Source organism: Propithecus coquereli, unplaced genomic scaffold, assembly GCF_000956105.1.
Source record: "Propithecus coquereli isolate 6110/MARCELLA unplaced genomic scaffold, Pcoq_1.0 Scaffold1, whole genome shotgun sequence".
In the NCBI taxonomy this organism is placed as follows: Eukaryota; Metazoa; Chordata; class Mammalia; order Primates; family Indriidae; genus Propithecus; species Propithecus coquereli.
The window spans coordinates 20,268,795-20,283,227 of record NW_012133857.1 but is presented as its reverse complement, the minus strand read 5'-3'; the positions used below and the strand labels follow the sequence as shown (position 1 = coordinate 20,283,227).

General features: G+C 46.6%; 1 protein-coding gene across 2 annotated transcripts in view; it reads left to right on the top strand.

Moving 5' to 3' along the window:
• DNASE1L3 (deoxyribonuclease I-like 3) overlaps window positions 1-13,741 on the top strand; it is an 18,424-nt gene extending 4,683 nt beyond the window's left edge. For both annotated transcript variants that reach the window (XM_012639334.1, XM_012639328.1), the window contains 7 exons: window positions 2,069-2,157; window positions 3,410-3,499; window positions 4,079-4,191; window positions 6,773-6,885; window positions 10,000-10,157; window positions 13,181-13,277; window positions 13,567-13,741. In XM_012639334.1, the coding sequence (XP_012494788.1) occupies window positions 2,069-2,157; window positions 3,410-3,499; window positions 4,079-4,191; window positions 6,773-6,885; window positions 10,000-10,157; window positions 13,181-13,277; window positions 13,567-13,683 (777 nt within the window). In that variant the 3' untranslated portion in view covers window positions 13,684-13,741. The remainder of the gene's footprint in view (window positions 1-2,068; window positions 2,158-3,409; window positions 3,500-4,078; window positions 4,192-6,772; window positions 6,886-9,999; window positions 10,158-13,180; window positions 13,278-13,566) is intronic.
• The last annotated feature ends 692 nt before the right edge of the window (window positions 13,742-14,433 follow it).

Genomic DNA, 14,433 nt, shown 5'->3' with positions numbered 1-14,433 from the left:
CCCCTTTATCCTATCACCGAAAGATAACAGTTGTTGACATTTAAGTAATTTTCTTATGGATGTTTTTCTGTGCAAAAGTAAATACCAAGTCTGCAATTCTATTAAGTGAAAAATAGTCATTATGGACTGTTTTCAAAATATAGAAACATACAAAGAAGAAAAATAAGTCCCCCTTTATCCTATCACTGAAAGATAACAGTTGTTGACATTTAGGTAATTTTCTTATGGATGTTTTTCTGTGCAAAAGTAAATACCAAGTCTGCGTTTATTTTGCAGCATGGACGCCATTGTTTTGTATTCTGCTTTTATGTTAGAAATATTACCCATGATGTTACTATTCTTTTAAAACTTGACTTTTAGTGCTATATAACGCCTTATCCTGTGTTTGCAACATACTTCATTGAATACTTTTCTATTTGGGGATACCTAGGTTGTTTCCAATTTTTTTGTTGCACTGAATCTCCTCCTTCGATCTGTACAGGTAATAGTCATTTATTACATGCCTCCTAGATGGCTGGCACTGTTCTAAGTGCCCACAGCAACCCTGTGAAGGATTGAATATTATCATCCCAATTAACAGATGAGGAAACTGAGGTGCAGAGAAGTAGCGGATATTTCCTTATGATGGAAGACATTCTGCAAAGTGGGAAAACTGGGCCAAAGGGTATATATGTTTTTAAATGCCTTCCAGAAAAGTCTGACAGTCACCAGTGACTAAGAGGGTTGGCTTGGCCAGCGGCACCCAGCTCCCTGGTGAGCCTCATGTGGCTGATGCCATGGATTTCCAGCCTGGCTGTGGAAGGATCCAGACTTGGGGCATAGTGCTCCTTAGTCACTACACACGTGGGTCTCCCGCCTGGGGCAGCTTCTTAAAGCCTGAGCAACCAGTCCTGGAAGCACCTGGATGTGTGGATACTGGCATCTCTCCCTGCTCCGTCCTTCTGAAGACGGAACCATAACATCGGAACCTGTGCTGTGGAAGTAGAGGGCCACTGGCATAATCCTCCTGCTCCATGTCTTTGGTGGCTGTGTGAGGGGACAAAATTAACCCTGGGGACGCCCTGTCCTTGACCAACAAATCGTGTGGCATTGAGCCCACGAGGATGCCATACGCAGAAGAGTCCCCGTGGCCACCAAGGATTGGTCTGCATCCTGGTCTCCAGGCTGTTGCTCACCTTGAAGGAGCTTCTCCTGTATTCTTTTCCCACTGAGTTCCTTCTCACCTCGCAGGGCCCGTTCAGATATCACCTCCTCCTTGGAGCCTTCCCTCATCTTCTGGACAGAAGTAATTAATTATTCCTCCACATTTCCACAGCTCATGACTTTTATTTAGCACAAAATTTATTTGCCTCACATCATAGCTAGTCGTTTCCATTTGTCTGTCTCACTTAACTATGAGCCTTTGAGAACCAGGACTGTATTTTAACAGTTTAGCATGGCAGGATTTATAGTCACACAGTCCTGAGTTCAAATCCTGACTCCACCACCTGTACTGGCTGTGTGATTTTAAGCTAGTCACTCAACCACTCTGAGTTTGGTTTCTGCCTGTATTTAATGGGCTGATAATCATAGTCATCTCATAAGGTTGTTGTGAGGCTCAGAGTAGTTTCTCAATAAATGTTAGCTCTTATAATTATTATCATTATAATAACACCTCATTATTTCTACAATCTCCATCCTGGTACCTTTGCTTACTAAAGGCTTAATAAGCATTTATTGTTATGATTATTATTGCAGTTATTCAAGCAAAGCCAAGAGGTAGGACGTGAGGGGATCAGGATCATGGGCTCTGGACTTGGATGCTAAGGTTCAGATTCTGCCTTGGCCACTTTCTAGCTGGGTGACTGGATAATTTACTCAACTTTCCCTGAGCCTCAGGCGCCTTGTCTTTAAAATGGGCATAATAAAGGCACCTACCTCAGGGATTCCTTCATTTAGTACAGTGAAGAAATTAAATTATTTTACAAGCACACAATGCAATACTCATAACACAGTAAGTGCCCAATGAAAGGTTTTATTATTTATGGTAAATGGCTCCAAACCCCTGGGAATAATTCTCTCTCGGCAGATTATCAAACGCTGTGACATCATCCTTCTGATGGAAATCAAGGACAGCAACAACATGATCTGCCCCATGCTGATGGAAAGGCTGAACGGGTAAAGTGGGGCAAAGGGGGGCCCTGTGGGGGCTCAAGGTCGCGTGCAAGGCCATCCAAAAAGCCATGGGGAACTGAAAGTAGAGTGAGAGCCTGCACTTGACCACCAGGTCACATGGCCGTCGCTGCCCAGGCTTCCAGCTCCCTTAGCCACAGTCCTGAGAACTTTCAACTGGCTGGTTTTAATACGATAAAGCAAAATAGTGGAGGTAGGTGAAGAGTCAGGACAGAGAGAGAAATGAACTAAGCAGATAAGAGGCTGAGCTAAGAAATACTGTCAAAAAGAATATACTGGGGAAAAAAATCATAGTCACAGGACTTGTGAGAAAATGCCTGGTGGTTTTCAGAGGAGAGAATGTTCCTGCATGTGACGAATGCTCAGGAGTGGTGCATGGACACGGACGGGTGACATGATGAGGTTTACTCTGCCAGAAGGGATGAGCTGCAGCCCCAGCCACGGGCCAGAGCAGGGGCTGGGGCTGATTCTGGCCCGAATGGTCTTCTGTGGTCTCAATGGCCTCCCACAAGTACAGGCCAAAGCATGTCGGTTTGGGGTGAGTTGGATCTACCTGGGTTCAGATTCTAGCTTTGCACTTGCAAACTAGGAAAGGGAATAACAACTGTAAAAAGAAATACTCGCCTCATGAGGCAAGAAATGATGTCTGTAAAGATCCTGGCAGATGCCATACTCTAGTCAATGGTGGCCCTTCTTATTGGACTCAAAGGTTATGCTGAACAATAGTCCTTCTGTTACAGCAGAGATGACAGGGAATAGACCGACATGTATATAGAAATATTGGCAAAACAGATTTATATGTCAGCGGGCTCAGAGGGGGATTTTTTTTTTTTTAATTTTGAGCATTAGACAAAGAGTATTGTAGTCTTTTATGTATTTTGTTTGAGGGGGAGGGGCATGGTTATAACGGGGTTACCTTTGGTGAGGCAGAGTCCTAAGCTATTTTATAGCCTGGTACACTAATTGCTATAGGTGATTTATGAGGGCAGCTGCTGCTGGGGTGGGGGGTGGGGAGGAAGGTCGCAGGGGAGGAGGAGGAGGCCCAGGGAAGGATCGCAAGGGAGAAAAACCCGGTAGTGGAATTTTCTAAGAATTCCACTTTAGTGGAATTTTTCAATTTTCCACTTCATTTCCACGTGATGGCCACTGGGTATATGGAGGCAGATTGGAGGGAGGGAAACATACTACGGGAATGTGTATTCTTTAAGATGCAATGTGAAATCTTTATATTTTCTAGAAATTCAAGGAGAGGCATAACATACAACTATGTTATTAGCTCTCGGCTTGGAAGAAAAACATATAAAGAACAGTATGCCTTTCTCTACAAGTAAGTATAATCTATGCTCCTTGGAACATGGTCCACTAATAAATTATGAATTGAATCAAAATGCCTCATCTTTTCTTCAAAACCAGATTTTGATCTCTAATTAGTTAGTTCTCAACGTTGATCAAAACAAATCAAAACTGGGGCTGACACAAAGTATTAACTCTTCAAACTAAAAACACAAGCATCCTCCTAACACCTAATTTGTTGGTTGGCTCAGTGGTTGTCGGGGTCAGGAGTTCTTTATTCCTCATAGTCATGTCCTGGCCCACAGCTGGAAACCTGAGGTGCCGACACAACTGACTCCTGAACTTCATGTTCTTGTCTTGTGCCTACTAGTAATTTGTTTTAAGTCTGGACATTAACTTGTGGGTGCCCAGATGACTAGTATGGTATGGCTTAGATCTCGAGCTCCCGAAGGGCCCAGGCTTTTGAGAAGAATTAACTCAGCCTTGTTCTCAGGCAAAAGATACCTTCCCCCTGCTCGAGTCTTCTCTGGAGGCTAACAAAGTCATGCTACATCTCTGCTTCTTGGAAGAAATCAACTGACTCAGCGAGAGGACTTCCTTTTCTCTTTTCTAGGGAAAAGCTGGTGTCTGTGAAGAAAAGCTACCTGTACCATGACAATCAGTATGGAGACGGCGACGTGTTTTCCAGGGAGCCCTTTGTGGTCTGGTTCCATTCGCCTCACACTGGTGAGACCCACGACGGGCCCCTCTTGTCCATGACCTCCCCAGTGGCCCATGAAAGGGCAGCAGCCCTGAGCATGAGCTCAGGTTTATGCAGCGTCTTTAGGGAGGCATTAGGCTGGAGATGATGATGCGTTGCTTCTTCTGGTACCTGTATGTAAAGGATGCAGTTTAGTTTGATGACACCAGTCTTCCTTGTCAGAATGCCATGACTGGAGACCTCCCCGGTCTGGAACACGCCTTCTGAAATCAATGGTAGCTCTACTCTCTTTGGAACATTTAGGCTCATCGACATTATTTACCATAATTCCTTGGTCCCTGTCAAGTATGACTATTCATTTTTAAAAATCCTAAGTCATGGCCACCAAAGGTGAACCCCCAGCCTAGAGGCTCACCCTTCCTCTAGGAGCCACATAGCATTCTCTTCCACAGACTGCAGGGAGAGAGGAAACCCAAGTGGATTTCTCCCTGAACTGTCACAATAGTACTTGTATTGGTCCCTGATTAAGGGCCGGCCTCCTAGGAACTGGGATTATCTCCACTTTATATTTGAGGAAACTGAGGTTCAAAAAGGTGAAGTCGCTTGTCTGAGCCACTCAGCTATCGAAGTGGATGAGCCAGGGTTGTAAGCTACCACTTCAGGAGCTCATGCTCTTGAACACTATGCATCACTCGACGAAAAGTCAAGAATTTGGTTTGCAGATTGCAGCCACATAGAATCAAATATTTTTTCAGTACCTACTATGTGCCAGGCTCTGTTGACTGCACCAGAAAAGACAGACAAGGTCCCTGTCCTTGTGAAGTTATATTGTAGTAGGGGAGACAGATCATGACCAAATACATGTATGTAGAGTTTTAAGTATGTACACCTATATCTATACTACACCAATGTAAACATCCTGAACTATGAAGTTAACTATTTCTGCCCAGGATTAATTAGCTCCAGGGCAGATTATTTTAGGAAAACAAATATGGGAGAAAAGTGGGGAAATTCCCAGTAGAAAAAGAGAAGGAGGAGGGGGCTACTGAGGGTAGGAAATGCCCTTCAGAGAGCATGTGTATAATCGTCTTTGCCATGTGCACGATTCCATGTGGCTGACCAGGCCAGTGTTTGGAGAGCTCCCCACTGCCACCCCCTGAATAATTATTTCCTCCTAAAGAGATTCCTGAGTCTTTGTGAACTGCTAAATAAACCTGTTTATCCCGAGCCTCCACCCTTCCACCCTTCCCTGCCCCTCCTTCTCTCCCCTGGGATAGCACTGCTGTTTGGAGTTTTCTCCCTTGTACAAGGAAACCTGCATCCCCTAGATCTAGGATCGAAAATGAAGGAGTTAGGTATTCATCTCTCTTTTCTTTCATTCATTCACTTATCCAGTCATTCGTTCATCCATGTATTCAGTCGACAATTATTTCTGAGCGCCTCCAACGCGCCAGGCACTGGAAGGAAGAGGGTAGATAAGACCAATAGCCTGCCCTCATGGATCCGAGGTTCTAGTGGGCCAAAGGAGCGAAGAAAGTGATTTCAGAACATAAAGGAAGTAATAAGCAGGGGGCATTGAATAGTGGGGTGGGGTGCCCATCTTAGGTAGGGTGACCTGCGGGGGGCACTTGGGGGTGACATTGGGCTGTGACGTGAAGAGGCAGCCACACAGAGGACTGGAGAAAGGGCATTCCAAGTGGAGGGCACAGTGAACACAAAAGCTCAGAGGTGGGAAAGAGGATGGAGTGTTCAGGGGGCCCCAAAAGAGGATGGGGAGTGAAGTGGAGGGCTGAGAAGGAGAGCCGGAGATGAAGCTGGCGGCAGGGTGTAGGCCCTGGAGACAGGCTGCCGGGCTGAGTCCTGGCTCCCCTCTGTGGGACTCGAGCATTGACACCCCCCTCCACAGCCCCTGCCTCAGGAGGGAGGAGCGGGGATCCAGGCAGAGAATGAGGGGCCCATCCCAGGAGGAGGTGCCCAGAACTGCTGTGAGCGGGTGGGTGAGGCACGGCTCCCGAGGCTCGCTCAGTCCCCCAGTGGTGGGGGAAGGTTTCCAGACACTTCACAAAAGACCATTTAAATTTTTAAAAAACTTTTCAGAGTTTTTATTCCTGATGACAAAAGAAGTATAAACTGATAAGCCTCCCTTGTTTTCTAATTAGAAGAAAATTTTTTTTCCTTAGTACAAAAGCCAAACAGGCTTATTATATTTTAAAAATAGAAAATACAACCATAGGCATTATATATACAATTTGTATTTCTCATTTTAATAAATAAAGTAGAAAAAACACATCTGGGAAAAAAAAGAAAATACAAGTTTGCAAAAAAAAAAAACCGAGAAAATAATAGCACCCACCATGTCAGCGAGGAACATTGTCTACCAGCTTTCTCTTAGCATGAAAGGCAAGCAGGAGAAAAAAGCCTTTCATGTACTAAAAATAAGCAGCCTAATCACCCTACGATCATTAAAATCTCAGCCACTGGCTGGACCCTCTGAGAACTGGCCACCCAGCTGGTGCCTTCTGGAGGGGAGAGCCTGTTTCCCTAAGCAGTGCTCATGGGACCTTGACAGGGGAAGTGTGTGACCTCCGCCTCTTTCCTGTTCCACAGCTGTCAAGGACTTCGTGATTGTTCCCCTGCACACCACCCCAGAGACGTCCGTCAAAGAGATCGACGAGCTGGCCGATGTCTACCTGGATGTGAAACACCGTTGGAAGGCAGAGGTGATGCCCTGTGTGTTTGTCGAATTCCCGTCCAAGCAGGGGCAGACTCCGGCTGGTCCTTGAGTGGGATGAGCACCTCTCCAGGGAGGGCGAGGGGGTCAGGGCATATGCAGGCCACCACCACCTTACAGCCTCATTTGGGGCCTTTCCTCAGCCCTAAATATCCTTTTGCCAAATCTGCCTGCGTCCCCTCCGTGTGGGAATTCATATGCTGCACCATTAGTAATGGACACTTACTGAGGGAACAGCTGGTGCCAGGCACTGTGCTGAGGCTTGACGTGGACAAGCTTATTTAACCTTGCCAATAATCCCATGAGGTAGCTACAGAGCTTTTTATCATTCCCATCTTACAATTGAGAAGGGTGAGGCAGAGAGGTCAGGAGTCTTTCTGTTGCAACCAACATGATCTTAACATGGCTCATGAAAAGGAGGAGCAATGTGTTGGTTTGTGCAACTAAAATGTCCGGGGGTAGTTCAGGCATAGCTGGATCCAGGGCTCAGAAAAGGTAATCAGGGCTCAGTTTTTCTCTTCCTTGCCATCTCTTGGCCCTCCTTTCCTCTGTGTGGGCTCCGTTCTCAGGCTGGTTCCACCCTCGGAATGGAGGGACCAGCGGCCTCCATACCAACTGACAAGCGTTCTTTCCCATAATGCAACAAATGCCCTGGTATTGAGTCTCATTGGCTCTGATTGGGTCACATGTCCATGCCTTAGCCAATCACTGTGACTGGGGGCTGAGATACTCTGATTGGTTACATCTGTGTCAGCTCCACCCCAACCTCGTGGACAAAGGTGGAGGAGGGAGAGGTGGTTTTCCAAAGAAACTTGGGGTGCTGTTCTCACGGAAGGGGGCGTACATCTGCTGTCCCTGTAGGCTTCAATCATTGTGCTTTTGGAAGACAAGAATGCTGTGAGAGTCTGTGAAAGCTCTTGGCAAATACGGAAGCGCTCCAGAGGGCTCTTCTCCCATATTCCTCTTTTCTCCTTTCGGACGTGACTCCTGGGATCCCCCTTCCTCCTCCTCAGTTCCGCTGTTCAAAGTGCAAAATGAGTCAAGTAAGGTGGGAACATAGCTGATCAGAGCTGGGGCATGAAGAAGACAAGGGGTGTATTCCAGTGCTTATTAGTAAATAGATTCATTCATTCATTCATTCTAAAAATCATGAAATCCTTGGCCGGCACGGTGGCTCACGCCTGTAATCCTAGCACTCTGGGAGTGCTAGGATTATTTAAAATAAGTAAAATAGGGTAAAAGTATTTTTAAGAATTATAAAAAAGAAAAATAAAAAAATTATGCAATGCTTCATCCATTCAATTAGAATGTACTGAGCATCTAGTGAGTGTCAGCCGTGAGGCCTGGGTGGCCCAACAGAGAACAAGATGCCAGGCCTTCAGTGAGGCAGGTCAAGGGTGCAGTTCTTCACCACTTGAACCTCCCAGCTGTGTAGCTTAGAACAGGTCACTTAATTTCTCAGCCCTGTTTCTACAGAAGTTAATGGGCTGTTCTACCTCTTAGTGTTTATTGTTGTGAGGTATAATTTAAACTTTAAAAACCACTTAGGCTGGGCAGGGGCATGGTGCCTCATGCCTGTAATCCTAGCACTCTGGGAGGTGGGAGGATCGCTTGAGCTCACGAGTTCAAGTCCAGCTTGAACAAGAGCGAGATCCATCTATACTGAAAATAGAAAAATTAGCCAGGTCTCACACTTGCTCAGGCTGGTCTTGAACTCCTGAAGTTGAGGTTGCAGTGAGCTATGATCATGCCACTGCACTCTACCTGGGGCGAAAGAGCTAGACTCTGTCTCAAAAACAAACAAACAAAAAAACCACTTAATGCTGGGCCTGCAACATAGGGAATGAATGTTCAGCAAGTCATGCCTATATCAGTAGCAGCTGGTGATCACTCATGTTTAGGATGACATTCTGTCCTCAACTGTGCCCATCAATCTCAGGGGAAACTGTGATTGCCAAGGTCAAAGTAAAATGTTCTTGAAGAAAACTCTTAACTCAGCAAAGGCCCCAAACAATAGGGCAAACAAGGAAATCTGACACTTCCTCTGTATTATGGAATGTTAAAATTCTGTTCCAAGAGTGCTGTAGGGAAAAGTACTTCCAAGATAGAAAGTTTCTGATGGTGGCCTTGGGTGAGGGCGGACAGCTCACTCTATGGCCCCCTCTCCTTAAGTTTCCTCCGACTTCCTCAACAGACTGACTTTCCACAGGAATAAGTTTCCAGCTTCAAAACAAGAGGATAAAAAGCATGGTGCCAAGCCTGTCAGACACCACCCAAGTTCATTTTTCCTGCTTGGAAACAAAAGGTGTTGATTCATTCATATGTTTAAACCTACAGTAATTTGAGCCAGAGACAAAAGATCGGGGAATATATTAGCTGGATTCTTTTATCCCCACCTAACTCTGCATGCTGAATTATAGGGATGTGGTGACTAAGAACAGCAAACATCCTCCTTCCCATTTAACGCCCTCCCTGGTATACATTTGCTGTCTCATACTCATCAAAACTGTGACTCAGTTTTAAATCGTAGCCTTTTGTTTTAAAAAGCAAAAAGGAAATTAAGAAAGACCCTGTATTAGCTTGCTAGGGCTGCCATAACAAAGTACCGTGCAAAGATTGGGTGGCTTAAACAATAGAAAGTCATTTCCTCACAGTTCTGGGCCTAGAATTCCAAGATCAAGGTGTGTCAGCAGGGTTGGTTTCTTCTGGGGGCCTCTGGGGGCCTCTCTCCTTGGCTTGTAGGTGGCCATCTTCTTCCAGTGTCTTTACATGTTCTTCCCTCTGTGTCCCTCTGTGCCCTAATCTCCCCTTTTTTAAAATAAGGACACCAGTCATATAGCATTAGAGCCCACCCATATGACCTCATTTTACCTTAATTACCTCTTTAGAGACCTATCTCCAAATACATTCACACTCTAAAGTGCTAGGAGATTAGGACTTTGACCTATGAATTGCCTCCCCACTCCTGCAACTCAGCCCATAACAGACCCCATTGTTTACTGGAGTGGAAGGTAGAGTCATTGGTAGCAGTCCCCGGTGAAAGCATTCTGCAGTGCTTTTTGTAAGTGCCCACCAGGTGACGGGGCCAAATTGTGTCTTTCAGAATTTCATTTTCATGGGTGACTTCAATGCTGGCTGCAGCTACGTCCCCAGGAAGGCCTGGAAGAACATCCGCTTGAGGACCGACACCAGATTCGTTTGGCTGATTGGGGACCAACAGGACACCACAGTGAAGAAGAGCACCAAGTGTGCATATGACAGGTAGGGGCCCCTGCAGGAAGCTGCCAGCCCACACGCACAGTGCTTGGTGTGGCCAGGAAATGCAGCCCCCTGGGGCAGATGAAGCATGAGGTTTGGAGATCTGAGTCAACTAAATGTCAGGCCCCTCCACCGGGTACCTTGTGCAGCGTATGGACTCCATGACCCACGTGGTGGTCCTGAGCGCTGTAGCTCAGCAGAGGTAAGCACTGGCTTTGGTGTCAGACAGGGCTGTGTTCAAATTCTTACTCTACCACTTGATGTGTCTGTGAGCAAGAGACTTAAGCTCTCTGTGTCTTCATTTCCTCACCTGTAGAATGGAGATTATAGCAGTGCCTCACTCGTGGAGATATGGTGAGATTAAATGAAATAATGTAGGTAAAGCTGCCAGCACAATCCTAGCATACGGTAAGTGCTCAATACATCCATTGGCTGTCAGTTTTTACATCATAAGGATTTACCACAGTTTATTCACTCGATACTCGTCACTGGGCATTAGGTTATTACCAAGTGTTTGCTGTTATCAATGCTGCCGAAATGAACATCTTGTAGTGCATTTTGTGCAAATATTGATGATTTCCTCAGGGCACAACCCTGAAAATGAGACCAGTTCATGCAAGGGTATTTACACGTTTAAAGCTTCAAGGGTATTTACACGTTTAAAGCTTTTGCTAGGTACTCCTAAATGCAAATGCATACATTTAAATAATAGTGTTCCTTTGTACTTTTAAAGTTTCTGTGGGGATTTTCAAGCAGCTTTCACCCTTGCTTCTTCAGTCTGGAGGGAGGTGGGAGTGCCTGGGCGTGTGAACGATAGTGATCTTCTATAGCAGGGATCACAGGCAGGAAACCCCAGGGAGCCTGGTCCCCCAGTGGCCAGTGACTGCAGTTCCCAGAGCTCAGCCTATCCCTGAGAAAGCGAGGAAGCGTGAGATGGCCATCTTCGAGGGAGAAGCTAGTCGTTCTCATTTCTCCAGTTTTGAGGTCTGCCTTTCATTTCCATCCCGTGACCTCCTTTGTTCCTCTTGGGGCTTTTGGGGCTGGTGTTTCCTTTGCAGAAGTCACGGCTCTGCAAAGCAGAAACCTAAGGTGGGAAGTTACAGCAGACTGAGTACCCAGGCTGCCCCTCCCCCCACGTGAAGCGTTTCCAGCACAGCTGGGGAGACTCCCTCCCTTGCCCGTGCCCCCATGCCGGTGTGTGACCTTGGGCAGGTCAAGTCCCTTCTCCAGCTCCATTCTTCTCCTCTGGTGAATGAGGGGTGGGGTGTGATCGAAAAGAATGATGCAGAACAGTTAATCAGAAGGAAAAATGTCCGCAATAGATCAGGCAGGTGACAGAACAGGTTAAAAACAATGTTTCCTAAAAGGACCCTGATTTTGTACACATGTATGCCAAAGGATGGTGGGATTACATGTGATTTTTTTAAAGATGGATTTCTTATTTTGATCCTCTGAATTTTCTGTTTTCCATAACAACATGTATAACTTCTGTGGTTTTTAAAAAGTCATAAAAATGATGTTTAAAATATGGAGTTAGACGATATTGTTACGGCAGAGATGACCGTAACAGACCGACACACACACAGAAACATTGGCAAAACAGGTTTACATGCCAGTGGGCTCAGAGGGGGATTTTTCCTCCCAAATTCTGAGCACCAGACAAAGAGCATTGCAGCCTTTTATACACTCTGCTTAAGGGGGAGGGGCACGGTTACAACAGGGTTAACTTTAGTGGGGCAGAGTCCTAAGCTACTTTACAGCCTGGTACACTAATTGCTACAGGTGATTTATGAGGGCGGCAGCTGCGGGGGAGGGGGAAAAGGTCGCAGGGGAGGAGGCCCAGGGAAGGATGCAAGGGAGAAAAACCGGTAGTGGAATTTTCCAATTTTTCACTTCAATATGGCCTCAATTCCAGTCTTTGTGCTGTGTTCCGATATATACTGAACACCTCCCACGCGCAGAGCACTAGTGGACACGCAAGATGGCCGGGACCTACCTGGGAAAACGTAGTGTGAACAGCTGACTGAGTGACGCACATCCCTAGAAGTCAGAAACAGAGGAGGCTTAAATATATTGTTCTTTGCCCTCTGTGTCTTAGAGAATAGCTTCCGACCTAATGTGAAGAGTCAATATTTGGGCTGAGTTAAAAGTTAACCATGGTGGTGGGGGTGGCCAACATGGAAACCAAAAGCACAGGTCAGAATAGGGGAAAGCCCAGGGGATAGTCGTGAATGACTGTGGGACCCTCCTTAGTCAGTCACTCGGGACCATGAACACTCTAACTGCATCACCCAATGGGGTAGAATCTGTTTCCAAAACTCATTCGACCACCACATTCCTATTTTTAGTCATCACTGCAAAGCACATATACTAGGGGTTTTCCCCTGTATTTTTCTTTTAATCCATTACTTTCTTACTGAAATAAATTAACTTTAAAGGAAACTTTATAACACTAAAGTAAGAAAACGGCATCATTTGCCATATATAGAATTTTTGAAATTTTAATACATTTTTAAAATTAAAAAAAAAGCCCAGTGAAAACTGCACTGTGTTAAATTCCGCCTTAATTCCCTTGCTTGCAGAATGCTTGGAGGTTACAGCTTGCTCTCTCTTTGTCAAAATGGGAGCTTAGGGAGGTATCGGAGACAAGTCAGCACCTACCTGAGAACTCCTCCATAATCGAATTGGGAACCATGAAAAATAATTGAAAAGGGGCAACTTTCTCAGTATTCAAGTCATTGTTGCATGGCACAGTTTCCATGTGTCGTGTTAAATCTTCTCTTCTGCCACCAGGGAGACCTCCCCACACTGCCACACTGGGAGACGCTGTCCTGGTGTCCACGGGGCTGTGGCAGGAACTGACCCTGTCCCGTAATCGTAGGCACTGTCCTCTAGCATCACATGCCCAAACAGGTCTGGACTTTGAGCACCACATGAAAAGAGCCGGCTGCTCAAACCCACCTTGGTTTGATCTCAGAAGTCACCATGGTGGATTAACACGACTCTCCTCCCTCCCCTTGCTCCAGGATCGTGCTCAGAGGGCAAGAGATCGTCAGCTCTGTTGTTCCCGAGTCAAACGGCATCTTTGACTTCCAGGAAGCTTACGCCCTGACTGAAGAGGAGGTAAGGCTGCCATTCTGTCTTTCTGTGCTGCCGTCCTGGCGTCACCCCTGCAGGTCCCCACGGAGGACACAACACTGGGCCATTGGACCTTGAGTCTTACGCCTGTGATTCTGTGATTTGAGGACTTGCCCGAGCGGATCCAGGGACGATGCTCACCAGTGTGTGCTCTGTTGGATGACTTCGCGCATTTCATCTCCCCTTCCTCTTCCTGAATTTGCTCATCACTGAAATGAAAGCATCTCCCAGGCCTCTCCTGATACCCAGATCTACCTTCCTTTTCTCCTTACAGGCCCTGGATGTCAGCGACCACTTTCCAGTTGAATTTAAACTACGGTCTACAAGGGCCTTCACCAACAGCAGAAGATCTTCTGTGCCAAGGAAGAAAACAAAGGCCAAACACTCCTAGATACAAAGGTGCCGTTTTATTAACCATTTCTCGTCTCTAAATAAAATGGCTCTAACAGGTATGAACTGCTCCCTGCACCTCGGAAACAAGACTGGTCCAACTGCTTTCATTTTCCAACCTGCATTTATTCTGACTCAAGCCAAATTAGAAGGAGAGTCTTTTATCATCCCTCTTGGGCTGAAAACTCCCCTGAATTGTCCAGAAGGAAACCAGGGGCTTTCTAGTCCAAAAAGATGGTCTTCACGTCCTGGGCTGGAGCCCATCTGCTGTCACTGGCCCTGCTCAACCCGCCCCGAGAGAGGCTGCAGGAAGAACGTCAGCTCTCAGATCTCATGAGGGGATCCTGTTCCATGGACAGTGACCAGAAATCCAAGGCCCCAACTGCAGCCCCGTGATTTGGATAATTAACTGTTTAATCTGCCTCCTCCGGTCTGAGGTGAGGCCCCCAGGCCACCACTGCGCCTCACAGGGATGAAACACGAAGACCCTCTTGGTCTCCCCGCCTCCAGGTCATCCTCCTCCGACTCGGCCAGTCCAGTAACCACCAGCGCCATCCTCTGAAATGCTGTTCTGACCACGGCCCACCGCCCTGGCCCACAAATCCTACAGGGGCTCCCATCACCATCCGGAGAGAGCTCGGTCTTTGGACACCGTGAAGGCCTCTCTTATCCGGCATTAATCTCCAGCCTTGCTGTCTACTGGTCTCTGCCCAGCCCTGTGATCTCCCGCAGGTCGCCCTCTGCCCTGCAC